Source organism: Thermobia domestica, chromosome 7 (genome assembly GCF_964235325.1).
Source record: "Thermobia domestica chromosome 7, izTheDome1.hap1.1, whole genome shotgun sequence".
NCBI lineage: Eukaryota > Metazoa > Arthropoda > Insecta > Zygentoma > Lepismatidae > Thermobia > Thermobia domestica.
In genome coordinates, this window is record NC_137460.1 from 301,742,245 (window position 1) to 301,769,433 (window position 27,189).

General features: G+C 38.1%; 1 protein-coding gene across 1 annotated transcript in view; it reads right to left on the reverse strand.

The window, feature by feature from the left end:
• The window catches only part of LOC145691115 (uncharacterized), a 465,209-nt gene that overhangs the window by 309,092 nt on the left and 128,928 nt on the right, over positions 1–27,189 (reverse strand). Inside the window, exon 2 of the mRNA XM_081766826.1 lies at positions 2,157–2,354. Coding sequence (XP_081622952.1) covers positions 2,157–2,205 — 49 coding nt within the window. The 5' untranslated portion in view covers positions 2,206–2,354. The remainder of the gene's footprint in view (positions 1–2,156; positions 2,355–27,189) is intronic.

Here is a 27,189-nt window from a genome sequence, read left to right on the forward strand (position 1 = left end):
CAAGATATTTAAGAAAAATGTGAAAATATTAAGTAACAGTGTCACGTGTACACCACGTGAAGGAATTTGGTTTGTATAGTGTCATATTTTCTCATTTAATATTGACCTGGATTGATACTAGATTTCTCCCACTTCCGGTTTCAGTAGGTAGATTACGGTGGAGATTAAATAAATCTTTGAGACACTTACCGTTTTTCGATATCTATTTTATCACTTTTGTTCTATAGTGATCAACGTTAAAATGGAAAATTCTACCATTTGAGTTTGAATACCACCTCCAGAGACGAGCATAATTCCTAAATTTTGATCCTCTGGCCAACATTTATGGAAATCCATCAACCACGTCTTGAGATTCTCTGCCTCCCGGACGGATGGACAGACAGAGGTATTTTGATCAACCAAGTTCCTTAAAAATTTGCAAACATTCCCTGAGAAAAATTCACTTTTTCTTATTACAGCTATGTGGCCCCGCGTAGCGTAGTCGCTAACGCTCTCACCTTCGGTGCGAGTGGTCCCGGGTTCGATTCCCGGTGGGGCCATTCGGTCGAAAAAGTGTAAAACGCTTTTTCAGACCAGCCACCCTGAATGAGGTTTTCCTGGGCTTTCCTCATTCACACCACGTAAAGGCCGGCTTGGTATCTAACTTATAGGTCCCAGGCCTTCCTTCCTTCTCTTTCCCCGGATAGTGTGCTCGCCGAGGGACATCATCCCTAACACGTGATCGTAGATGCCGAAAGCCCGAAATCTAAATCCTAATCCTAATCTTATCATAGCTTCTTCACAGTCAGGTAGAAAAGACACATCTAGATAGATTATTTAATGCGTTTAGTGGTTTCATACAATCGCCTTTATGTATTACTCATATATATATATATATATATATATCTTTCAAAAACTTTCACACACTCCATATTACACTGCCTTTTTTTTTAAAAAAAAAAATCTAATCTTACATTTCTACTTATATTCGGAAATTCTGCTTATGCTGGACTGGCATTTGACAGAGATTCGGAGACAATGCGTCTTAATGACGAGGTTTCGCGCCTACATCCAGTAGCCTAATACAAACTAGACCCTACCGAATTTAAAAAAAGAGAAAGAAAAAGAAAAGAAAAAAGAAAAAGAAAGATATGAAATCTTTCAGTTTTACGTCCTACGCCTATGCCTGTTAGGCTAATGGAGACGACGATTAAAACAAGTGAATGATGATGGAAGAATCGGTGGAATGACAAAGTAGGAGAAAACGGGAGTACTCGAGAAAACTCACGGACACGGCGTTGTCCACCACAAACTTACCAACACCAGAACCAGGAACCAGGAACCCCACGCACCAGAGGTAAGTGCCCTAACACTAAGCCACCGTGCCCCTTTACCGAATTCGAACTCGGGATTACACACACTAAGGACGAGACTGCAAATCAGGAGCGTACTTGCGGGTGGTCCACCAGGTCCAGACTCCTCTCAAAAAACTTCCTAACTTAACATATATTTGTACATCTCTCAATAAAACTACACTTCTTTAAGAGGCAAATGATTGATGTAGCATGAAAATTTGATCTTACACGTCATTTGTATTATTTCTCTTATAAAAACGATCTAGTTCTAACATTATTCCCCTGAAAATATAGGTGGAGGAATTTTGCTATTGCTTATAGTCTTTTCGGGTGCAAAATGATAGTCGTTCAATACTACATAGACGTAGTGGCTTGTAGTACTGGCCCCTTCCCCCGAAAGCTTGGACCCCCCCCCCAACAAAAATTTCTGGGTGCGCGCTTGGTGACAATCAAAAAGTATAAAAGTCATCAACACTTGCCAAAAAGGATAAAAGAATACTGAGAGTCTGATTAATACTAAATATAATCAAATTCTACACCACTCCCGATGGTATCCCAATTTCGTATCAGAAGCTGGTACGAAGATGAAGTGATGTTCAGATCAAAATTTAACTGAAAATAGAATACATTCCTTGATATACATATTCAAACTAAATTCAAAAATAGCAACCTTATATTACACACTGACAGTTGCCGGTATAAAGGGAACTTGTGAAGGGGGTACCTAGCCCCCTCTTATGCTAAGGTAGCGCCACTGTCTTATTACTACTGGCGTTGTAAACCAGAGGGAAGCACTGTAGTAGTAAAGTCAAAGCGACTTACCCATGGAGAGTCTCCTCCACCTGGTCTTGCGTCGGCCCTTCTTGCCCATCCGGGGAGCCGGCAGATCACACAACTCCTGGCAACATGTGACTGGGGATGCTTCATGGAGATCCACGCTGCTCCGGTGACGTCACTTCGCGCTCATTGGACAGAGCCCCGCGTGACGTAAGAGTCTCCGCGCTCACACACGCACGCACTCTGAAAGACAAGAACAGAAAATAAAATAAGTTTTTATTACTATAACATCACTCGTTGAGCACAAACTAAAACTGAAATATATACAACATTGCCAACGATGTGAAGAAAAATTCACCAGAAAATCTATTATACTATTTTTTATACACACACGTAACGTAGATGTCAAACAGTTTTGGGAAGAACCTCTGGAGTCGAGAGCAAATAATGCACTTACGGAGCCGGTAAACCGTTATCTGAATCCGGAATCGAAAACTGAAATTTCTGTGATTCGGATCTTTTATCTGAGAACATTTGCAAAATAATTTGATGTGTGAAGCCACGCGTTTAGCATAAGTAAGTGTTTCCAATAGCTATTCAAATGGAAGGAATAAAAGAATTCATAAAAATAGACGCTTTCAACGAAATTAAATAATACATTTCTATTGTCCAAAGAAGAATAAAACCCAAACATACAAAATGTTCAACACTTCAAAACATAATAATTGTAAAAATTATTGTCTCTTCCAATCTCTATGGACTATGACTTTCAAAGTTTGCCAGTGAGTGTTATTTTTACATTGTTTATCGAATGCCTGTTTATTTCAAATTAGCCCTTCCCGCTGGTCCAGTGGCTAGCGTGTGTGTCTTTACTGCGCGTGGTTTCGGATTCGATTCTCGGTGAGAGAGTATAAGGATAACATTTATAAATATATATATTTTGATATGGACAACAGTCCATATCGTATGATATCATTTTTCTTTGTGGCCAGGCCAGATCTGAATATTTAACTTGTTAAGTTTTGTGACCAGACATGTATAAACATGTTTTTCTAGACAGTTCTGATATAATATGTAAAGAAGCCATAATAGTGGATGTATTTTCAGTTATAAACAAGTAATTTTGTAAAAAAAGTGAAGGTAAATGCAGAAAATTTTCGGAAAATAATCAGTTTAAATATATTTCATCTTGGGTGTTATTATTGAACATTTAGTGAGTAAACTATGTTTTGATTAGTTTCAGAAATTCTGAAATAACCAACTTAGGGCTAATATATAGAAGTAATAAGATTACCAAATTCAATTTCATAATCATTCACTTTTAATAACCATTCATCTTCTCTAGTTTTATGGACGTATCTGTAGAACGTTAAACTCAAAATAAATAAATAAATAAATAAATAAAATACTTACACATGGAATTTCATACCTCCTTGCCCATCTATTTAAAATGAACCCATAATGATAATGAAAAAGAATTCCTCATAAGAGAAGTTTCCTCTTTCCGGTTCGAATTTTTCGCAATGTGCCTAACTTATAGTCTAGAATTTAAGAACACTTGTGGAAATTTTTAAGTTTGAGACCCTAACGGTTTGGGGAATGTGGTGCTGAGTAAGTCAAAGATTGATTGGTTGCAGTTTATTCCTTTTCAGCGCCGAACCTATATGAGACGTGGACCTACTGTAATGCGTTCAAATTCCTACCAGGAATCGAACCCGGTAGTCCGAGTAAGTCAAAGGGTTCTGTAGCTATAGAAGATTATGCTACCACAGTTTTGCCTAATCCTTAGATTTGCAGTACATTCCATTCAAAAATATCCTGAATCTTACTTTGCATATCGTACAGCGTTATACTACGAAATGTTGAAAATAATTCATTATCCGTTGCTGAGAATTTGAAGTTCTGAATAAACTGTGATTTAGCATTTTGAGGAAAATATGGTATTCAACCGAGAGAAACATATCCAGAAATCACTTGCGGTCAGATCTTCTACTGTTACAGCGCTGCGGAGATTGAACGTGTAAGTGTCTCAGAGATATCTTACGTGTTAACTTGATGGTGTGAGTATACAAGAAGACAGCAAGACCTCTTGTGGCCATCTCGGTAGTCACGTGTTCGATTCTAGTTGGGAGCATTTGCATCCGACAAAAAGCAACTTAGCATATCACAGAAAATGATTATTTTTTTAATATATTAAATTTGTAGTTTAACATTCCACGGTTGTGCCCTTTAGGCTAAAGGAGACGGGTGAGTAATGAAAGTAAGAATTGGTGGAATGAAAATATGGGAGAAAATGAAATGAAATCGTTCCGTTTTACGTCCCACGTTTATACCAGCTAGTTAAAAAAAAGACGATGATGATGAGAAAAATGAATGGAATGGTAGGATTAACAAACTGGGAGGAACCGTAGAACCGCGAGAAAACCCACGCAGACGGTGTTTCTCCACTACAAAGCTAACTTGGCGCAAGCTGGAATCAAATCAGGTGAAAACTCTACTACTGAAATACCCGCCCCTAGAATACAGGAGAAAATGGGAAAACTCCGACAAAATCCACGCACACATTGTTATCCAGTACAAGATCACATTCCTGCAAATCGAAACAAGGACGCGTCACATCAGAGATGATCACTCTACCACTGAACCACGTGCCTCTCCCCGCGCATAATTTTGAAAAGAGCTATTTGCTTCTACTGTATTTATTAGGGGTAACATGGAGTCAATGCTCGATACTGCTCGATTATGGCTCGAATCACTTACTCACTAAGTCACGACTCATTTTTCGATATTTTCTCGAGTGCTACATATGAGAATTTACATTCACCCTTATCAGCGCCCGGGGCGAGAGTATATGACGGCGCCCCCATACATATATTTCTCTCTCTTTCCCTTTTTCTACCGAATTTCGCGCCCCCTTACTTCAGCGCCCGGAGCCGCCGCCCCGCTCGCCCCCCCATGGCACGATACTCACCCCTATTATTTTGTTCTACTTTATGATTTCAATCGACTGTTGTCTCTCCTCTTTGGACGTTTCTTTCGCAAATTTCTTAGAGAGAAAGCAGAAAGATATTTACCGATTTGTGATATCCATTTATATGGTTTCACATAGTAACGCGTGAAACTTACAGAGAAGACGTAAGATCTCGCAACCTAAAGATAAACATTAAGAACTGGGAAAGAATTAAAGCGCACCTTCAAACCCCTGTAAAAGAACCTGACAACAGCAATGAACCTAGCTTAATTTGTAAGTGGTCATACTGTTTCTCAATAGGTGAGAAATAACTTTTGAGCATGTGATTTAGTTGGAAATCGCTCACGTTGGCAGCCCTGCTTCAGTCGAACATCATAGAATAGACAATTTTTGAACGTCTGCCATCTAGCGTTCAAGTGATCAGTCACGAGACATTTTTTTCTTTCTTTCTCTCTCTCTTTTCTAAAAAACATTTTGCCACACGCTGTACACTATTCAGGCGCGCGCTCCGTGATTATAATCTTTCCGGAAGCACAATTCTTTTATTTTTGCAATCACTCGAAGGGAACTTTAACCTCCAGTCGGGAGAAAAACTGTGTCAGCACAGGAACGCTGCAAACGCTCATAAATCAACCGGGTGGCAGGCCAAACACCATAAAATAATATACTACATAAGTTATAAATCCAAACACTCTATACACATGGAGTAACATTTAGTGTTTAAAGTTATATCATTATTGCACCCACACAAAAACAATGCTTCCTCAGAAGTAATTCTACGTCGTAACCTAAACGTCTACGGGAATCCTAACCTAAGCTAACAAATAATAATGCAAGAAATATAAATGAATAAATTTAAATATTTAGGCAAATGAGAAACGGGAGAAGTAGATTAATGGAGGACAAATGTGTGCTATTACTCAGATATTGCCAATTTTATTAAATACCGAAAATGTAGACGGAACTAACCAATCATCAAAGTTTTTGAGTTTATTTCGGAAAAGTTTGCAATATTTGTCCGGCGTGTAATCCTGCGGACAGTAGTTTCTGATAGAATTTTGCTTGTTAAGTGCTGGATTGTTTTGAAGGGATTTATTTTCAAAAATCTTTCTTTCAATTTAACGTCCGACGATTATAGTGCGGTCCGTAAGTGCAATAATTTGTATGGATCGTGCATTTCCGGTTACCAGCACGAAATTTGGTCAGAGTGTTTAACTCGACATGTAAATGAGAAAAAATCCGGGAGACAGCTTCTCAATATGTTTCGTGTGACTCTGGGCGCCATCTTGAAAAATGGCCTACTTTCCACAAGTTCTCCAAATTTTGTACAATTTACACCGTCTTTGGGCTCAAATTCACAGGCAAAATGACTATAGAAGACTGTGAACTGCTAGACAATAGCGGCAATAGCTTTAATTTCTTGAGGGGGCCTAGTGAAAGGGCACAGGTATTCTAGGGGGGGGGGGCAGTTATTTTGGGTACACCTAAAATAAGACTATTGTTCTACTTGACCTATATATCAAGTCAACGTCTCTGGGAAGGGGCTCACGACAGGCCCGTATCCACGGGGGTCATGGGGGGCACCCCCTAAATTTCTACTGCCCCCCTAAAGTTTTCACGATAGGCTTGAGAAAAGCAGATATTACAGTTAATACAGTATTTTTGGATCGGGCCCCCTAACTTCTACCCCCCCTACATTTCTGCGATGGCTACGAGCCTGGCTCACGATGCCACTAGAGGGTGGCATAGTGAGAACAGAACAACAAACTTCTCTATGGGGAGCTTCCGATAACCCATTTACTCTTTTGAAGAAAATAGTTAGTTGTCCCGAAATCGCTGGTTTACTGGCTGAGTATGAAGACAGCAACTCTGTTGAGTTGCACGTATCGAGGTCATACCACGAGGACACGAATGCACTCCAAAGCAAATACAGGACACATGTGAAGAACGTAATTGATGTACTTCGTGAAACTGGTAATCCTTTTAAAGAAGAGCATCTGTCTACAGTTGGGTTCACCAGACGTATAGCGCCGGAAGATTCGTGTCAGTCTGCCCGCATCGCAGTTACCAGAGGAACCTAAATATATGAGGACTTCGTTTATAACCGTCTAATGACATGCAAGCAGTCCATACACGATGTTATAAAGAAAGTTAGTATGCAGGTTTTCAACTGTAGCTGATTGAAAGTTCGTTGCAAAGATAAGATGAAACTTGCTAGTGCACACAAAGATTCTAACCTGTTCTGCAAGACATTCATAGCATGTCAGGAAAGGGAGGGCGATATCAGAGAATTCTTTTCTCATGAGAACACAACTTATCCTCCATCAATATCTGAATTTGGAGATCTCAGACTTACTACCTCTAATCAGATATTTTGAAATGTTTTGAAAAATTTGAGGGGTGTACAAGTACTATCATCCTCCATTCCTCTTGTCTTCTCGTCGATGGAGCGATGCTGGTACACCAACTGCAACCAGGAGCAGCGAAAACATTTGCAGAATATGCCGCAGTTGTGAATAAGTGTTTTTTTTCACACTTCGAGATCCTCTTCCTCAGACAGATATTACTGGTATTTCTCCCTCATCCCCCATAGAAGCTGATGGAAGAATCCTTCTGCTCGTCCGTCATGCCGCCGAGAAGGAACACAAAAATATTACAGCTCGTACAGTTTACTCCGATGTTGTTGTTATCGCTCTCTTTGCGTTTCTGCATCTGTCACCCACTCTGGAGAAACTATGGATTGATTTTGGTTCTGCAAAAATGCGACGTTTCATTCTTAGACACACCATGTGCACGAACTTACCTTCTGGAACGATAGATTTGCTGCAGATTTTTCCACAGGTTTACGGGATGTGACACAGTGTCAGCCTTCCTTGGCGTTGGCAAGACAAGTGCATGGAATACGTGGATGGCGTTTAGCGAAGTGGATACGCTTTCCGGAAACTGTCAGTCGTTCATTCTCACGATGTTGTAAGCTACCAATCTCGCATGCTAATCGAGTGATTTGTGACGCTCATGTACGACAGATCAAATACTTGCGAGGAAGTCAACGAAACCAGACGTATTCAGCAAGAAAAATCGCACAATAGACAGAATACCTTCAACCGAAGACGCATTGAATCTCCATACAAGAAGAGCAACTCCAGTGCAAGATCTGGTTAACAGTGCCTCGAAAAGGATGTGCATGATGTTGAACCCCTGAACTGGGGTTGGAAGGAAACAGATGACAGACTCGGTTACCAACCTGTGTGGACTATTGAGGAGTATGTCTGATAACAGTCGACAACTAGTGACATGCCGTTGCAAACTGCGCTGTACTGGGAAATGTACTTGTATTAAGAACGGCCTCGTCTGTACGTTGTTTCGCGAATGTGAAGGACAATGCTCACAGTGATATCGCTATGAACACAGCAGCTGAACTTTTTCTTTAAATGTGAAAGTGTATATGAGTTATGTAAATATGTAACATTGTAGCAAACGTATTAAAGTTGTAGAATGATAAACTGTATTAGTTTGTACTTGATATACAACACATCTACAATAAAAACTCACAGTGAGGTCGGGTGACCGGGAAAGCCATTCATGCAGTTAACCCTTATGGGACCTTGCCTTGTATGTAAATTTTAGATTTTCAGTCAAGCAGCTATTGCAACGAGACTATTTATCGTAGGATCATGGTTCATACCTCGTTTTTTTGTAATGAAGCTGCGTTTCCAACTGTACTAGTCAAATTTCCTTATTTTGTACCTAAGACGGGAAATTCACGCCCAAAGTGGGAAAAACGGAAATTACAAAAAAGAAAAAAAAATTGGCACCAATATCTCCCTTCGAACATGCAAGTGGTACATGACACGAACATGAAAGTGGTACCAAAAAAACTTTGCTTTTTAGTAAATAGAATGAGGTATGAAGAATGGTCCCCCCAAAATGAGTATAGATGCTCTTGCCGATTTACCAATTTCTCCCAATAATACATTGTCAGTCAATTGTTTTTCAATGAGCTTCAGCATAAAGACTATTCTTCGTAGGAACATGAATCGTACCTTGTTGTCTTTGGAATGAATCAACCTTTCGAGTTGTACCACTTACATGCGGGTACCATGTGCCTGTGGACGGAAAAGGAAATTTTGGAATTACCTCCAAAAGGAAATTTTGTCAGAAAAAAATCACTTTTCCAAGTTTGGGTCCCTCTCGACCCTGTGTTAACGCTTGGATCTCAAAATCGCCTAAAACACACTATATGGTGTGTGTAATATCTGTGTAAAATATAAATCTCATATCTTGAAAACTAAGGGCGGTAAAGAAAATTTTCCCACGTGGAAAGCATAACCCGTCCTACTTTAAGGGAAAAACAAAAAATCCCTGACAGGTCCCTGTTTATCCGAGGATCATAATTCGCAAACAATTTCGTGTCAAATTAGGATAGCTTTCAAATGATACCACTCGCATGTCCCTATTATGTCCCTGAGGGGGGAAATCCCGGAAAAGGCAATTTTTCCTGAAAAAATCCCATTTTTTTCAATTTGAACGCTATTTTCTCGCTTCTGATACACAATAGGGAAATTGTAATATTACAGTTGGAAACAGTGCTTCATTACGAACACAACGAGGTAAGAACCATTATCCTAGAATAAATAGGAACGTGTCAAAAAATCCCCAAAAAAGCTCTAAAATTTACCCATTTTTTCTTCAATGTTCGTGACGTCACCAGCCGTAGGTATCGCACGCGTGACTGGAAAATGCCCATGAAACACGTTTTTTGATAATTCCACGCTTGAATAAATGCAAAAAAAAAAAAAACGATGTGAAAAGCTTAACTAGAGTCTTATAAGGCAAATTCCAAACGTCGACGCTATGGTACAGATCTATTCCATCGGTCCCCAAAGGGTTAAATGACTAAAATCGGAAAATTTTTGCTATTAACTATTTCTTATTCTGTTTGGCAGCAGACTGGAGAAGAAGAAAAGTGTTTTCTAAAGCTCTCATGTAAATATTTAGATTAAGTTGTTAGAATTTAGCCATTTTCCAATATGGCGTCCAGTGTCGGCCATGATGATCCTACGAACTGTCTCCCGGTAATTTTACAACCTTGATTGGACATGTAACAAAATGGCAAACTTTCATGTTGGTAACCGGAAATGCAGGATACTTACGCTAACATACCACACTATTAGGCTAAGGGAGACGAATGAAGTGAATGATGATGGAAGAATTGCTGGAATGAGAAAATGGAAGGAAACGGGAGTACTCCCAGAAAACCCACGGACACGATGATGTCCACCACAAACTCACTTGATCGGGGATCGAACCAGGGACCTACGCACCAGAGATAAGCACTCTATCACTGAGCCACCGTATCTGCTCCAAGATTTATTATCGAATTCCAAAAACTATATTCTGCACTAAACACACACGAACTGAGAATAATTTCTGTCTTACTCAATATCATTGGAAGCATAGGTGGCGCTACAATGGATGCAGTGGGTGCAGCTGCACCCACATTAACTTCGATTTTCAGATTTCCTACAGTAATCCTTTCTATTTTGAATATTTCGTCTTTCCTATGTTTAGATATATTTGAGTGACGTCTTAAGTCTTCCATAAGTTACTTGCTATCATACCATGTTTTCTCTATTTTATTTTAATTTATTTTATTTTTGAGTAAAACTTAGGGATTATTTTTGAGATTTTAAGAGTCAATAGTTTAGAGCGTTCTAGCAACAATGTTAGGATGTATTGTCACATCCTAGCCTGCACCCACTTTACCAAAATCCTGGCGCCGCCTATGGTTGGGAGTAGACAAAGACTGTGTTTCCTATCTAAAAGTGTCCCTAAAGTGGATATGCCTTTCCCATAATAAAGCGTATATTTATGTCCGGACATCTATTATGGAGATGTTTGTTATCGGGAGCTATGAGTTAAGAGGCTTCATCCCGGCGAAATTAAAACATCGCTAATTTTACAGTAATTATGTGATATCTTCAAATAGATAAAAGATAATCGAAATGTGGAACAAGAGCGCCCTATATAATATCATTTTACACGAGATATCGTTATCACGACCCACTTATCTGCTTTCGATTTCTGGCCATTTTGAAAATCGACATTTATTTTCGCGTTTCTAAACGGCTGGAAACGGAAAGCCACTAGGTGACTTGTGATAACGGTACCTCACACAAAGTAATATTGTCTAGGGCGCTCTTGTTCCACATTTCAATTATCTTTTATCTATTTGAAGATATCACATAATTACTATAAAATTAGCGGTATTTTAATTTCGCCGGGATGAGGCCTCTTAAGGGAAGTAGAAATCTTAGAGGCATTACTAGTATAATAGCAATTGCAGAATAATGACCACTGAAGTAGACCATTTTGTGTTATATGAGTACATTTGATACAATTATATATATATATATATATATATATATAAACGGCCAGTGTAAATATGAACTGTTTGCCTGTACAAGGGATGTAAGAATAAAGAACGGAGACGGTATTTCTCCGAAACGTTTTACAAACATACTAGGGCATAATTGCGGGATGTTAAACTGAAAAACATTTCATTTCAATATGTGTTTTCATCTAGAGCAAAGGAACAAATATAACGGAGAAACATTACAGCCATCTCATTTCGCTAATGAAATTATTCTCTCGTCGTGTGCCAAATATTTCCCTCTTTTTACTTTGAAAAATCAACAACCCTATTGCTAATTGAAGTCTGCTGAATTATATTTATAAAAACTCCCACTCTCTACTACAGATACAAAAAAATCGGCTTTTTAACAATGAGGTTCCTTTTATAAAAAGTCAGCATTTTTTTAAAAAAAATCAATTTTTTATATTTTTTAAAAATGATTTTCTTACTCAAGTACCAGCTTCGCTTTCCTGGATTGGATTCAACAATTTAAAAAATGCCTTTACAACATTCATTACTTATAAGTTCTGATGTTCACACTGAGACTGGCTAGCTTTATTGCTTTTCAAACTGCCATTTCATTGGTTGCCAAGAACCGTAAACTATGCAACCCAACATATCACAAAGATTATCTTGGTCCCCTAATCAGCTTAACCAAGCTCGTGAATGTTATACATCTTGTGTATTATATGGGTTGCCTAAATTCAAACTGACAGACAAGAATAATGTATCATAAACCAAGAAACACATTTTTGCTTTGCTTCAGAATTTTGTTTATAACTCATTCTTCATTTAGCAAAACATTTTATTGTGACTTTCAGATATTCTATTAGAACACAACTTAAGTCCAGTTTACAAAATCGAAGCAATAAACATTCTTCGGATATTTTGAATATGATGTTACTTTAATGGTAGTAAAATTTCACTATTTTCAGAATTTATACTTTCTTTAGTGTTACGTCACGCCAATATTGTAAGGTTCCATTCCCGCACTCCCTGTAACCACATGCCTACTATGAACACGTGATTTTACGTTCATAGCATAAACAATAGCAGACGACGGAAGGAGACCCCAGGAAAACACGAAGAGGACTCGGATAGACCACGAATAGGACCGACCTTCCCTCATGGGCCTCCCTCTAAGATGACGTCTATAAAAGAAGACAACGTGACGAGGAAAGTATCAGTTTATCGCTAATCAGTCACCCTCCAACACCTCATGAGACCGCCATAGCCTAGGGAGAATTCCTTTTTAAAAATCTGCTGAGGCTACTATGAGCGAAAGAGTTATTCTCCATTTGGCTGTGTGCACCAACGAAGTTCAACTGTTGAACGAGGGTAATAACCAAGCTCGATGAAAATGTCTGTTGCACCAAGAACGTTCATGGTTAAGTCTCGGTCAAATGGTGGATAAACTTGGTTTTAGTTTGAACGGCCGAATTTTGGCGTTTAAACATCGTTGATCCAAGTGAGTCTGTTTACATTCAATAATGCCTTTGTATTTTTCCATTAATGAAATTACAATACATTTCTCGTGTTCGGGAAAAAAGTTCTGCTCGTGGTTTCATTATTTTTTCCATCACAATTACGATCGCTGAAATTAGACTACTCACAACTCTATGCACACAATCTCGAAAGTCGAAAAGACCGGTACGCGTATGCTTTGTTAAATAAAGATTAGAAAAAAAAAAAAAAAAAGAGTCGATTTTACAAATTGACCGAAGTTTACTTAAACGAGATGTACTGAACTTCGACTTTTAGTGGTGCAACAAAAGTCCTCCTGGAACCACGTTTAAACTTGAAAGTTTAATGTTGAACGCGTTTGAGTGAACGCTCGTTTAAACTTCGTCGGAGAACACGGCTGTTACCTATCTAACGCTATTACAGGCTAAGAAAATTGAACCTTTATTTTGAGGACACCTGCGTGTGGCGAGTATCTTTGTTAAACTCTGAATACATTTAGACTTAGAAGAACTTCGTAAAAACACTTTTATAAGACTTTATTTTTATTTTCCATGTACATTATTTAAGACTCTACCAAACAGAACATTGCAATACATTTGGAACAGAAAATTTCAGCCTTCTTTCCCTCGAATTTTAATTCCCTGAATAAATGTTAGAAAAGTAGAAGATAGGTACAGTTGTTTAGAATAACCTCTTGCACAAATTGTGGCGTTAGCTCTAGGAAATTTGAAAGTTTAATTTATGCATAAATTCTAAATGATAATTTTGTTCTACTGAGTCTGACTACTACATTTTCAAAGGATTTATTCCTAACACTATAAATTTGAAGTAAAACATTTTTTTTTTTTATATAGTTAAAGGTTACTTTACTCGCTCTACAAACAATTTGTTACAACTAGAAAACTCATTACATCAATCAATTTGTCCTTTCTTTTCTATCGACTACTTGATTATAACCTTGATAATTGAACTTCTGATGCTATCCTTCAGAATGCAGTAATTAAATGTTTATCTCTCTGTGTGTATGTGTGTGTTTCAATGGGAAAAGAAAAGCAAAAATTACTGTTTTTCTTTAAAAAAGCTGAAATGTTAAAAAGGAAATGAAATGAAATCTTTGAGTTTTACGTCCCACGATTATGCCGGTTAGGCTAAAGAAGACGGTGATGATGACTAATGAATGAAATGGTGGAATGAAGAAAGTGGGAGGAAACGGGAGAACCCCGAGAAAACGCACGCACACGGTGTTTGTCCACTACAAAATTCAATTGACAGGGGCTGGGATCGAATCCGGAACCCGAAGCACCAGAGGTGAACGCTCTACCACGTTTTTTTAAAAAAAAAACTTCCTGACTTATTTTCTACTTCAGCCACTTTTCAGGACTACTAGACGCGACAGGGACACGAACACAGAAACATCGGGGACAGTTAAAATTCCACTCTTGCTACTACAAAGGGATTCGAACCCCCAATGGGCTTGCCCTCAAGATCATCAGCCTAACGTCTCAGACCGCTCGGCTACACCCACCGGCTACCACTGAACCACCGCGGCCCCAGAAATGTTAAAAAGGGTCCAAAATTTGCTAGTCAAGACGGCTGTGGGAAAAAATGCTTCTTTTCAATTGTTTTAAAACTCTTGCATCTTCTTTCTACGTAAGGATTAGGAATTAGATTTCTGAGTTTTCGGTATATATGACATGTTAGCCTATTTCTCATATGGAGAATTTGGAGAGGAAGAAAATAATGGACAAAGAAGGAAGCGGCCTGGAATTTTTATGTTAGGTACCATCCTGGCATTTGAGTGGTATGAATGTGGAAAATCTAGGAAAACCTCACTCAAGATGGCTGGCATGAAAAAGCTCTTACAACTTTCCGACCAAGTACCCCCACCAGGAATCGAACGTAGGCCCGCTCGCACTAAACGTGAGAGCGTTAGCGACTACACTACGCAGGACCATACTCCTTTCTACATAAGTTGCAGGAAATAACCAGTTGAGAATGGTCCAAGAGCATTGCCAGAACGAACTTAAAAATAATTAATTTTCTTATTAACTTCTACAGGCTTACCAATTGTTCTATGTACTTTATTATTATATTTATTAAACAATTCTTGTAATATATCCATCCATTTATAATTTCCTTGACTACTAATTTTTTCTCACTTGTTTTATTTAAGAGTTCTGTTAAAACATTGTATAATATGTTGTTTTACGAAGACACATGCTCAAATAGAGGGCTCAAAATTGAAAAATTCGCAAAATATCATCTCTTTATGACTAACAGTACCCGAGATATGACTCCTTAAATCTTCCGAAATCCGAACTTTTTTGGCCAATATCTCGGGAACGGTAAGAGCCACGTGAATAATTCCATCGCTTCTTTGACATAGTTTCTGATGTTCTATCGAATGGAGGGCTCAAAATTGAAAAATTCCGAAATAACAGTCAAGACAGACACACATACATACCCACAGACACACACAGAGAGAGAGAGAGAGAAATATATATATATATATATATATATATATATATAAAGAATTAACTAATGAACTTTTTAAGTTCGTTGAATATGCTATCAAAGCTGGTTCCTATACTTGTTGAAAACGGTTAATAAACTTTATGATCAGGCAGTAACTCTGACCAATCAAAATATGATTACGTTATATGAGGTGGAAAGAGAACGCTCTTATTTTCTTTTGTTTCTTTGTAACTTCGTGCCGTGGAGTTTCTTCTCTGTTCAAGTGAACCCGGAACGTGTAGTACAAAGAGGAATAGCTTTTTGCTCTCACTGTCAGATATTTAATCAATATATATAAAATACTCTCTGAGGCTAAAACTCCAATATAAATAGATCTGTGTGCTGATAGCAGTGGCTTTATGTGTATTGATCTGACTTCAGTTGCACGAATCGTAGAAGCAAGCTGTTTGGTCGACACAACTGAAGGGAAAAGATATTTGCACACGGCACTAAAGTAGATAAACACTTTCTACTCAAAAGGAAAGAAGACGTTTACTCATTGATTATCTCAGGTTCGGCTATTTCCTTACGCAATTATCTTTGTTTGTTAACCTGTCTGCATTCTAAGATGGATCTTAACCTATTTGGTGCTAAAATATCCAGAATTAAATTCTGTTTTACACTACTTCACACTATTCATTGTCACAACACAATTTACATTTCTAAGCAGAGGCACAAAGGATGACACTTCTTCTAGCTAGTTTCTAGATCATCAGCGTCATCACAAAAATTCTGACGTCATTGAGAGCTCACTTGCGCCAGAAATAAAGAAGTTTCCAGCCGGGCTCCATGTTTCTCTACTAGCCATCCTCTTTTTTTTTTTTTTAAAAAAAAAAGCTAGAAATTTTTTTAGCTAGAGGCTGGACGGCAAAATCAAAAGAGGCAAAGGTCACTATTTGCTAATGAGTTTGCACTGCAGAATCCAGTGATGCTTGAGCTGCGGGGCACTAGGTCTATTGGATCACTTGAGTCACGTCTTTTGTAAGGATCAATCTGACCCATACAGTCCCGATCACACAGAAACATCTTAAATATGAGCTGTACAGTATTACTGCAGTATTTTGTGCTAATACCCGTCAATCAAGATACCATGTCATCAGTATTTTAAATATAATTCCATGCTTATTCCTCTTCCTATACTGAAAAATAATGCACTTGTTTCTAATACAGACTTATTAAAAAAAAAAAAAAAAAAAACTGCTTAGTTCTTATAGCTACACGTAAAGTGTTACTGGCTCATTCGATGACATTTTGCGGATTTTTAATAAGGAAAGCACGAAGCTTTTATTTTCAATAACTAACTTTTATTTTCAATGCGTTTATACTCTGACAGACCTTATAGATAACTTCGAGTGCAATGCTTTGCCACACACACAAAGAGAGAAAGGAAACTATAGATTTAGTGGAAAGACAAAACAGAGGAGAGATTCGTGTTTATGAGAAATACGTATATTAGCAGGCTTATACGCACATAGCTCTTATGTGTATAACAATGTTTCATCGAGCTACTCCAGATCATGAGTCTGTTTGAGTCATACCGAATCACAGTTGTGCACGAATCACTCCGAGTCATATGTTCAGGTCACAAGATCACGAGTCTCTTAGGATTACCGCTTCTGGTTAGTGCTAAATCTTAAAATTATCTCCATCTATAAGTACTTAAAAGCTTAAAACACACTTAACATATACACTTACATATATTCGTCCAACTTAACCTTTTCTATACAACAATCACACACACACACATAAAAAACCGTTGTTTTCACGTTGTTTTCTATAATTCACGATTTGTCACCTAGTGCCAAAAAGTTGAGCATTTATCGCTGTGCAACATCTTTTCCCGGTTTTTCTTAATGTTCGTGGTTTCCTATCTCTCGGAAGACGCTTTCCATCTTTCGTTCCTCAGATTTTTTACTGCTTCATAGACTCTTCTTCTTTTTCTTTACCTTAGTAGTCCAATAATCATTTCTCGTATTTCGGGACGATGGGTAACTATTTAGTGTTGACTCACTTCCCGTGCTTTTTCCACTTGTACTTTTTTTAACATTCCATTTCAGTTGCTTCCTCTGCACTATTCTCAGTTTTTCATCTACACTTTCCTGCAATAACCAATCATCTTAAAGTCAAATCCCTTGAGGAAATCGGAAGACACTTATTATTTCTTTTAAATGTTTCTTCCACTTTTGTCGATCTTCAGCTTCCTCTTTTAACTCCCACTATTTTCTCCTATCTTAAAGATTAGTGGGGGTATAAATCAAAATGAAGTAAAAATAGTAAGAATTCGGAAAATTAAATTACTGAGAATCTTTTGTAAATCAGTTAACTTTTTTAAAAAAATGGTAAAGAAAAGAAGAAAAGTGATTAGCGAGTGCGCCATTGGTGTATGTGGTCCTGGGTTTGATTTCCGGTGAGAGATCACTAAAATTTTAACGCAATATGGTGATTCAAATTCTCGGGACCGGAATACAGGAAATTATGGATGCATTAAAATATTAAATAATACTTTTGATAAAGTGGATAGTTTCAAATACCTAGGATCAATATTAACAGAGGAAAATCATATTCACGGAGAAATTAAATGTCGACTAAAAGCAGGGAATTCGTGTTACTATTCGGTTCAAAATCTCTTGTCGTCGCGAATTCCGTCGAGGAATTTGAAGCTTCAAATATATAAAACGATAATCAGGCCTGTTGTTCTGTATGGTTGCGAAACATGGTCGCTTACTCTGAGGGAAGAACATAGACTGAAAGTATTTGAGAACAAGATCCTGAGATGAATATTCGGACCCAAGAGGAACGGGAATGGGGAATGGCGGAAACTTCATAACGAGGAACTACATAATTTATATGGTTTACCCAACATTGTTAGGGTCGTCAAGTCTAGGAGGCTTAGGTGGGCGGTTTATGTAGCTAGAATGGAAGAAAGTAGAAACGCTTTCAAAGTCTTGACTGGAAGACCAATCGGAAAACGACCATTAGGAAGACCTAGGTGCAGATGGGAGGACAATATTAAGATGGATCTCGCAGAGATTGGAATACAAAGTAGAAACTGGATGCAGTTAGCTAAGGATAGAAGTCAGTGGAGAGCTTTTGGGAACGCGGCATTGAACCTCCGGGTTCCATAGGCTAGAGAGTTAGTTAGTTAGCTAGTTAGTTAACTTCAAACAATAAACTATGCTTCTCCACACCCACTTTTCGAAAGCCTATTTAGCATTTGTTTGTCTTTCTGTTACTGGGCACGAAGCACTTGTCCACTGCAGATGTCAATGTTAGAGGACCCAAGGCTGCATTAACGCGTACTCGAAAATTATTAATAGTTCACCTTTGTCTCGTAGACTGCAAAGGAATCACACAGAATTATATCGGGAGAAAGAACTAGTCATTACATTGAACCACCTCATTTGATCTAATACCCTAAGAAGTTCTAATACAATAAACCCAATATTTGTGTTTATTGCGCCAACTAACACCACCACCCAAATTAGGGCCTAACAAAGCATTGCAAAAGTTTGACAATTGCCATTTAGTTTTTGTACAGAAGACATACAGTTTAAAGTACTTTCCATTCTATTGGGGAAGAAGTTGTAAATATCATTTAGTGAAAGGCGGTATAATCATTCAGTGCATCTCCCCCTGAAACTGAACACGGGATCACATGAATCAGAGACTAGCATGATATCAGGTCAAGAGCGGGTGAGAGGTTACCATGAGTTAGAAAAGGGACGTTAAGCTTAAAGGGTGGGAATCCTCTTATCTATGGGCAGCTTATAAACTAAAGATATCGCGAGAAGAAGAAGAGATAAATCGGTAGAAGTAATCCAGTGGTGGAAAGCTGTAGATCTGATAACCAATCACTTTATTTCCTGTTTTTTTTTTTTCTTTACATTACTTTTCTCGTATTTTCTTACAATTTTCCGTTACTTTCTTCAAAATTATCCTTGCATGATCTCCCAATCCCTCGAAAGGGAACCATCAGACGTAGTTAAACGGAGAGCAAATCAGCTCCTATTATTAATGGGGCTAAAGAGCGTGCTTGTGTTCCACGGACTGTTTGCCCATGAGAAGAGGAAGATGACAATTCTCGTAGACGAGATATTCACATCAGTCTCATGGACAACACTAGCTCACCGAAGTCTTACATCTCAAACACTATGTTAGTCTTACATGACTTATAGTGTAACACGTATACATTGATAAAGGGATTTACGAACATAATGAAAGGCATTTATTTCGTTTAAAGATACACAATATACTCCAAAAATAAATATAGTTTCAAAATTGTTATATCACAGATTTCGTGGATTTATCGTGACGAGAAAAATTTTTGATAACTTCTGGATGAAATTAAGAAAAATCAAACCATGCATTTTGTGCATAAATTTACAAAAGGAGACGAGACAAATTCGAGATGAGACGAGACAAGGCGAAAAATAATTCCTCATGAATCGAGAGAAGACTAGAAATGTACAAAATGTATGAGACAAGATGAAAAAAGTTTATTTCTGGTCTCGCCTCGTCTCTTGAGTACAAGTTCGAACATTCGTAAAATTTATCCAATTTTTAATGAAATTTGACCTTTCTTTGGTTACCTAAATAGGCCTAACGCTTCGGATTGAAACGAAGAAAGAAAGGGATTGATTTTGCGCACTATGTTTATAGGAAATCAACGATAAACTTCATAAAATATTTTTAGATTGCCATTAAAATAATTTTGTTTGAAACTGAAAGTATTTGAGAAGAAAATCTTGAGACTAATACTTGAACCCAAGAGAAAGGGAATGGGAAATGACGGAAACTTCATAACGAGGAACTACATAATTTATACGGTTTACCTAACATTGTTAGGGTCATCAAATCTAGGAGGCTCGAGTGGGTAGGTTGTGTAGCCAGGATAGAAAAGAGTAGGAGCGCTTTCAAAATCTTAACTGGAAGACCAACCGGAAAACGACCATTAAGAAGACCTAGGCGCAGATCGGAGGACACTATTAAGATGCATCTTGCAGAAATAGGAATACAAAGTAGAAACTGGATCCAATTGGCTAACAAAGGACGGGAATCAATGGAAAACTTTTCTGAACGCGGCGGCATTGAGCCTCCGGATTTCATAGATCATAGAGTTGGTTAGTTTTCTTTGAAAGTTAATCACCCAAATGCGTGCTTGAGCGCTTACCTCCGGTGCAAGAAGTCTTTGATTTGCTCCAGATCATGTGAGTGTGTTGTGGAGAGCATCGTGTCCATGGGTTTTCCAAGGGTTCTCCCCTTTCTTACCACATTTTCATTTTATTAGTTGTTTTCATAATTAATCACTATCATTAAATACCCGTCTGCTCTAGCCAACAGGACATATACATGGGATATAAAACTAAAAATGTTGATTTCACTCAAATGTTAGGGGGATGGATTTACCGTCTACTTTAAGGAAATGCTGCACCTGAGGATAATTTCGTTTAAAAAAAGAAAAACATTTTGATATTAACAAAAATAAACCATATTTGTTATAAGGCTTTAAAGTTGACACCTTCAGTGAACAATGGAATCAAGTGCACTTCTGATCAGTTTGGATATATTTTATCTCAAGGTCTCTGCCTGAAGCTCGTTTCACAGCTTAAAAGATTCATATTCAGATACCGTAAATAACGTTATGTATATAAACACTGTTAAGTTTTTCATGTAATTAAGTATACCGTAGATACATTTGGCCTTATGCAGAGTCGTTCTGAGGCGTGATTAGTGCCATACTAAGGAGTTTGACTAACATATGTTTCCTGCAGTAGTCAGACCTTTAGTACGTCGCTAATCAAACATCAAAACGACTCTGCATAAGGCGGATTATGTCTATTTTAATCAGACCTTTGGTAATTTAATTTGATTCCTTTCTGCTTTGAACGGCCACTTATGTCTCCTTCTAGGGTGTGCTGTTGGACAAGAACAAGGGATTGAATTCTCTCAACTTTATATATACAGTATAAGGGACGATCGAAAAAAGGTTTAGAAAGCCTATTTAGCCCAGTCATTTTAGACAAAGTTTGGGTCAAACTGTGCTAAAAATAGTCTAAAGTTGAAAATTGGCAAATTTGTTCTATTTGATGTCCTGAACAACATATCAAAAGTCTCCTAATCTCCCGTGGTCGCATCCTCAAATTCCAGGCGGTTAAAGTATGGAGTGCTGGAAAAGCAGAAGAAGTTATCACTGGAATGGCTGTTACATACAAACGGTTAAACCCACAAAGCTAAAATAGATCACAAATGAAAGAAAAATAATATGTCTTCAGTTCAAGCTATATATTGTTTTAATTACACACCATTCAGGGCCTCACGAAACGATTGAACCCCTCAAAAGTCGAAATAAAACGAACTCGCTTTTTCTTTGCTTGATTATGGACGTTTTCCTATCGCAAATATCGTAAAACTACTCCAACTAAAAAAGTTTCAGCAAACTTTCATCTTTCCATTGGTATCTTTGTAGTGCTGTACGATTAATAGTTACGAAGCTACGTGCGTTTAAGTGATGCGCGCTGCACTATTGCTCGCCATTCACTTAACCATTACCGTATGTAAGCACCTGTAGGCCAGATACTTTAAATAATTATATTACAAATAATTGTATGAAGCTGAAAATCGGTATATTTGCTCTATTTAATGTTCTAAACAACAGTCTAAAGTCCCCTAATTTCCCGTTCTCGCTTCATGGAATTTCAGACGACTGAACTGTTGAACGCTGGAGGAACGTAAGGAATTGGTGGAATCGCTCTTAAATCCAAACAAATAGGCCTACGAAGTTCAAATAGGGCTCGAATGAAAAATAAAATAAGATGCTTTATTGAAGTGTTCTTTTTCATCATGTACTGTCGCATAAAGAAGTAAAACTAATGAAAACAACTAAAATAGCCTTTCTTTTTTAACTCTGAAAGCCTTAGTATAGCAGGTATTGAAAAGAAAAAACTCGTTATAAATACAATGACATAATATATTTTATATGTAGGATCAGTAGTTGAGTGTATATAAACATTTATGAAGGATCTGGCACAACACTCTGTCGGGAGCTTTTCACGAGCTGTTTCCTCGGACCTCTTTTGGACCGCCGGAAAGTGGAAATCGCCTGTCGACTCTCAGTCATGGAACGGATACATGAACATCTCATTAAATAACCACCGTTCATGTGAAAGATCACATATTGGCGCCCCACTCTTCATCAATCTGGACCCTGGGAATCTGAGTGCATTGTACACAGCTATGTAGTTTGTTCTCGATATTTGTCACAACAAACAACAGTCTTGTTTCATCACATTTGTTCAAACGTTGGATGTTAAGGCCGTCGAGATGGTTGCTTCTGCATCGGAGGGAAGTGATTTGAAAAACATTGTTGTGCGTTTGGGAGGATTTCATCTTTTTATGTCCTTCATGGGAGCGATAGAATATATCATGGATGGCAGTGGCTTAGCTGATGTGTGGAGCGAGGTATATGCTAAAGCTTCAGTATTTCATATGCTGACTGGACAGGAATACGCCCGCGCTCTAAGAGTAGACGTTCTTACTCAAGAGGCCTTACTCCAGCTCCTGTTTTCCCGTCTAAAGGATCTTTGTCCAGCCGATATGGAAAAGATACAAACTATCAACAGAATTCGTGAAAAATGAAGTTTCTTGTGATGACGTCTGCAAATCCAACGCTCTCGCGACACTTTCATCTATCTTGGGAAAAGCATGCAACGACCTATCGTCTGACCGCCGCACTTCAGCACTTTGGATACAGTATGTTAGGCAGATGAATTTGATTCGTCAGTTTATTAGAGCTGAAAGAAGTGTAGATTGGGAACTGCACCTTCACAGTGTAAAAAGTATGTTCCCTCATCTACATGCTGAAGGTCACCTATTATCCTAAATGTGCACATTTGTACATTCAGGAGATTCAAAATTTGGAGCCCAAAATCCCTGCAGAATGATATGAGAAATCCGCTGTTCAAGGTTATTTCACGATAATAAGAAGTGACAAATTCTGGAGTGGAGTATGGAATGTTTCTGGAACAACAATGTGAGCAATTAAAAGCTCTGGAGGACTTACGAGAACGTATGGCAAGATTTTCCCCCTCCCCCGCACTTTAGAAAATTGAAGCAATGACTAGGTCATTCGTTTGTACTAGGTTTGTACCGTTTGTACCGAAAATATTTTCGTTTGTACCATTTTCCTTATACGGTTACTTGAGAGGTCAACTCGGGGGGCTATCTTGGCGCCAAGATAGTCCCCCCCCCGTATCACAGCACAAAAAATTGAAATACATCATTCGAAAGCAAATCGTTTGTACCGTTTGTACCGAAAAAAAGTTTTGTTTGTACCCTGATAGTTTTCGAGAAAGAGGGGATGACATTTGGGGGGGTATCTTGGCGCCAAGATAGCCCCCCCCCCCAGTTGAGCTCTCAAGTAACCCTATAAGGAAAATGATACAAACGAAAATATTTTCGGTACATACGGTACAAACGTAGTACAAACGAATGACCTAGTCATTGCTTCAATTTTCTAAAGTGTGTGTGTGGGGGGGGGGGGGGGGCTATCTTGCCATACGTCTTACGAGAGGCCGAAGTATAACGGACAGTACCCTGGCTCAGTGCATTATTTCCCTATCTGGAACTTCACTGATGTGTGAAGCCTTTGAAAAATTCAGCGACATCTCCTCATCGTCGTCCGAACAACATGTCTATCTCCGAGAATTTGGCAACAACGCTATTACACGGATCTTGAGAAGCTTGTTCTATGGCTCAATGACCATAGTCCTTCGACATGGAGACTAACAATTTAATCTCTATCGTGACTGCAGTTGTTTCTGATGCTTCAGTTAACTGCGATTCCAAGGAAACTTTGGGGAAAGCCTGTGTAGAGAGAATGGTTGGGAAGGATTTTGGACATTTAAAATTGAAGAGGTCTGATCGAGCAAAACTATTTCGTAATACAGGTATATGTATTAAGGTGCATGAAAATGTGGTCCCGGTAGAAACGAATCAATTGTTTATGCCGATAGCGTGTGTGTGATGAAAACAGAGGAAGATCTAAACAAGTATGTAAAGTACCCCCTTATCCACCGTCGCTATTTCGAAACACGGAATTAAGAAAACCAAACAAGTCTTCAATCCATGATCTTTTCCAGCCGAGCAATCCTAGTGATGATGATATCAAGAAAATGTCCCAGGAATATGAAATTATAGTGGATAGAGGTGTGCTGCTTCGTAAAGGTGTTTAGCAAAGTTCAGCTACGTACGAACAAGTTTTTTAATCTTATGTGAGTTATGTGAAAACTAACTACACCAAATTATCAACTGTTGTTTTCGATGGTTATGGTGATACTATCACAAAAGAACAAGAACAAATCTGAAGAGTAAGAAAATGTAGCTGTTCAAATATTTTAGTTGGAGGTGCAAAAATAGTTAAATGTAGTCAAGGGGATTTTCTGTCAAACAGCTCAAACAAAATACAACTAATAGAACAATTGAAAAGCAAGGAATCCACGTGAAGGAAGCGAAGGGAGATGCTAATACCTTAATAGTTGCTAATGCTTCGGAAAAAGTCGAATGAAATCGCAGTCACTATGGTAGTTTCGGATAGTGACATTCTGGTAATGCTTGTGGCTCTGCCTACTATCCCTAATGGAGCAACCATCAATCTCCTCATGTCCAGCGTTGGCCCAATTATTCAATATTTCAGATATCCAAAATAACATTGGTGATATGAGAAAACATATACTTTTTGTGCACGTCATGAGTGGAAGTGATACTACTTCTGCTATTTACATGAAAGAGAAAAATGGCTTTGTGTATACTTGAAAACAACTCACAACTACAGGAAACGGTGGATATACTTAATACAAGTGACGCAGATTGTGAGAGGGCATCAGAAGCGGGAGAGAAGTTCCTCAATGAACTTTATAACGACCGTAATTTTAAATCATTAGATCAACTAAAAGTTTACAAGTACAAGAGACTTGTGGACCAAACCGCAATAAGTACCTCAATTAATTTAGCAACTCTGCCTCCAACGTCAGCTGCAGCGCGTCAACATTTCCTCCGAGTGTACTGTACCACCAAATACAATAACGGCTAGGAAATGATCTGGACGCTTCACAATGCGGATGGAGACTTTTAAATGTCAAATATATTCCTCAGCCCACCTCGTACTGCAACCTGCACCCGAGGAGCTACTTCACATATCCTGCAACTGCAAGGGAGGCTGCACCGAAAGAAAGAACTGCAAATGCAGAACGGCTGGACTCCAATGCTCCAAAATGTGTGGACGATGTTATAAGTTGGGTCCAAATAAAGTAGTTGACTAAAAGCAGACGAGGTTGAACTTCGCCTCTAATGAAACAAGGTAAGAAATATTTATGTTTAAAAGTACCATTTTTACTTTATATATCACTACAACCGTGCTTCCTAAGCACTCATTCTATTACGTTAAAGTAACCCAATAATTTATAATGAATATAACTACCTAATAATAATTGTAAATATACCCTTTAGCTATAAAATGCAGGAACGAGAGACGGAACCTACCATCAGATAAAATCGGGAACTCAAGTGGTCACGCAAATTACGTGAAAGTTCAACGTATTTTGTTAAATGTTTATATACACTCAACTACTTATCCTGCATATAAAATATATATGTCATTGCAAAGCTATATCATTTGATTTATATCGAATTTTTGCAATACTAAGGCTTCCAGAGTATATATATATATATATATATATATATATATATATATATATATATATATATATATATATATATATAAAGATTAACAAACGGGTTATTTTAGTTCTTTTTATTAGTTTTAGTTCTTTGTGCGACCTCACAATAAAGCCTATTCTTTTACATTTCATTCGAGCTCTACTTGGACTCCGTAGGCCTATTCGTTTAGATTTAAGAGCGATTCCAGCAATTCCTTACGTTTCTCTAGGGTTCAACAGTTCAACCGCCTGGAATCCCGTGAAGCGACAACGGGAGATTAGAGGCCTTTCGATATGTTGTTCAGGACATCAAATAAAGCAAATGTATCAAGCTTTAGCCTCACATAATTATTTGTAATATAATTACTTAAAGTATCTGGCCTACAGGTGCTTACATACGGTAATGGTTACGTGAATGGCGAGCAATAGTGCAGCGCGCGTCACTTAAACGCACGTAGCTTCGTAACTATTAATCGTACATACACTACAAAGATACCAATGGAAATATGAAAGTTTGCTGAAACTTTTTTAATTGGAGTAGTTTTAGGATATATGCGATAGCAAAACGTCCATAACCAAGCAAAGAAAAATCGAGTTCGTTTCATTTCTATTTTGAGAGGTTCAATCGTTTCGTGAGGCCCTGAATGGTGTGTAATTAAAACAATATATAGCTTGAACTGAAGACATCTTATTTATCTTTCATTTGTGATCTATTTTAGCTTTGTGGGTTGTAACAGCCATTCCAATGATAACTTCTGCTTTTTCATTACTCCATGTTTTAAACGCCTGGAATTCCAGGAAGCGACCACGGGAGATTAGGGGTTTGATATGCTGTTCAGGACATCCAATAGAAGAAATCTGCTAATTTTCAGCTTTAGACTATTTTTTGCAAGGTTCAAATCTAAAATGACTGGGCTAATTACGGTTTCTGTGTGCGACACAGCTGGAAGGTCAACACATCTGATGCTAAAGTGCACTCAACAATAGCCCTTGAAGTAATCA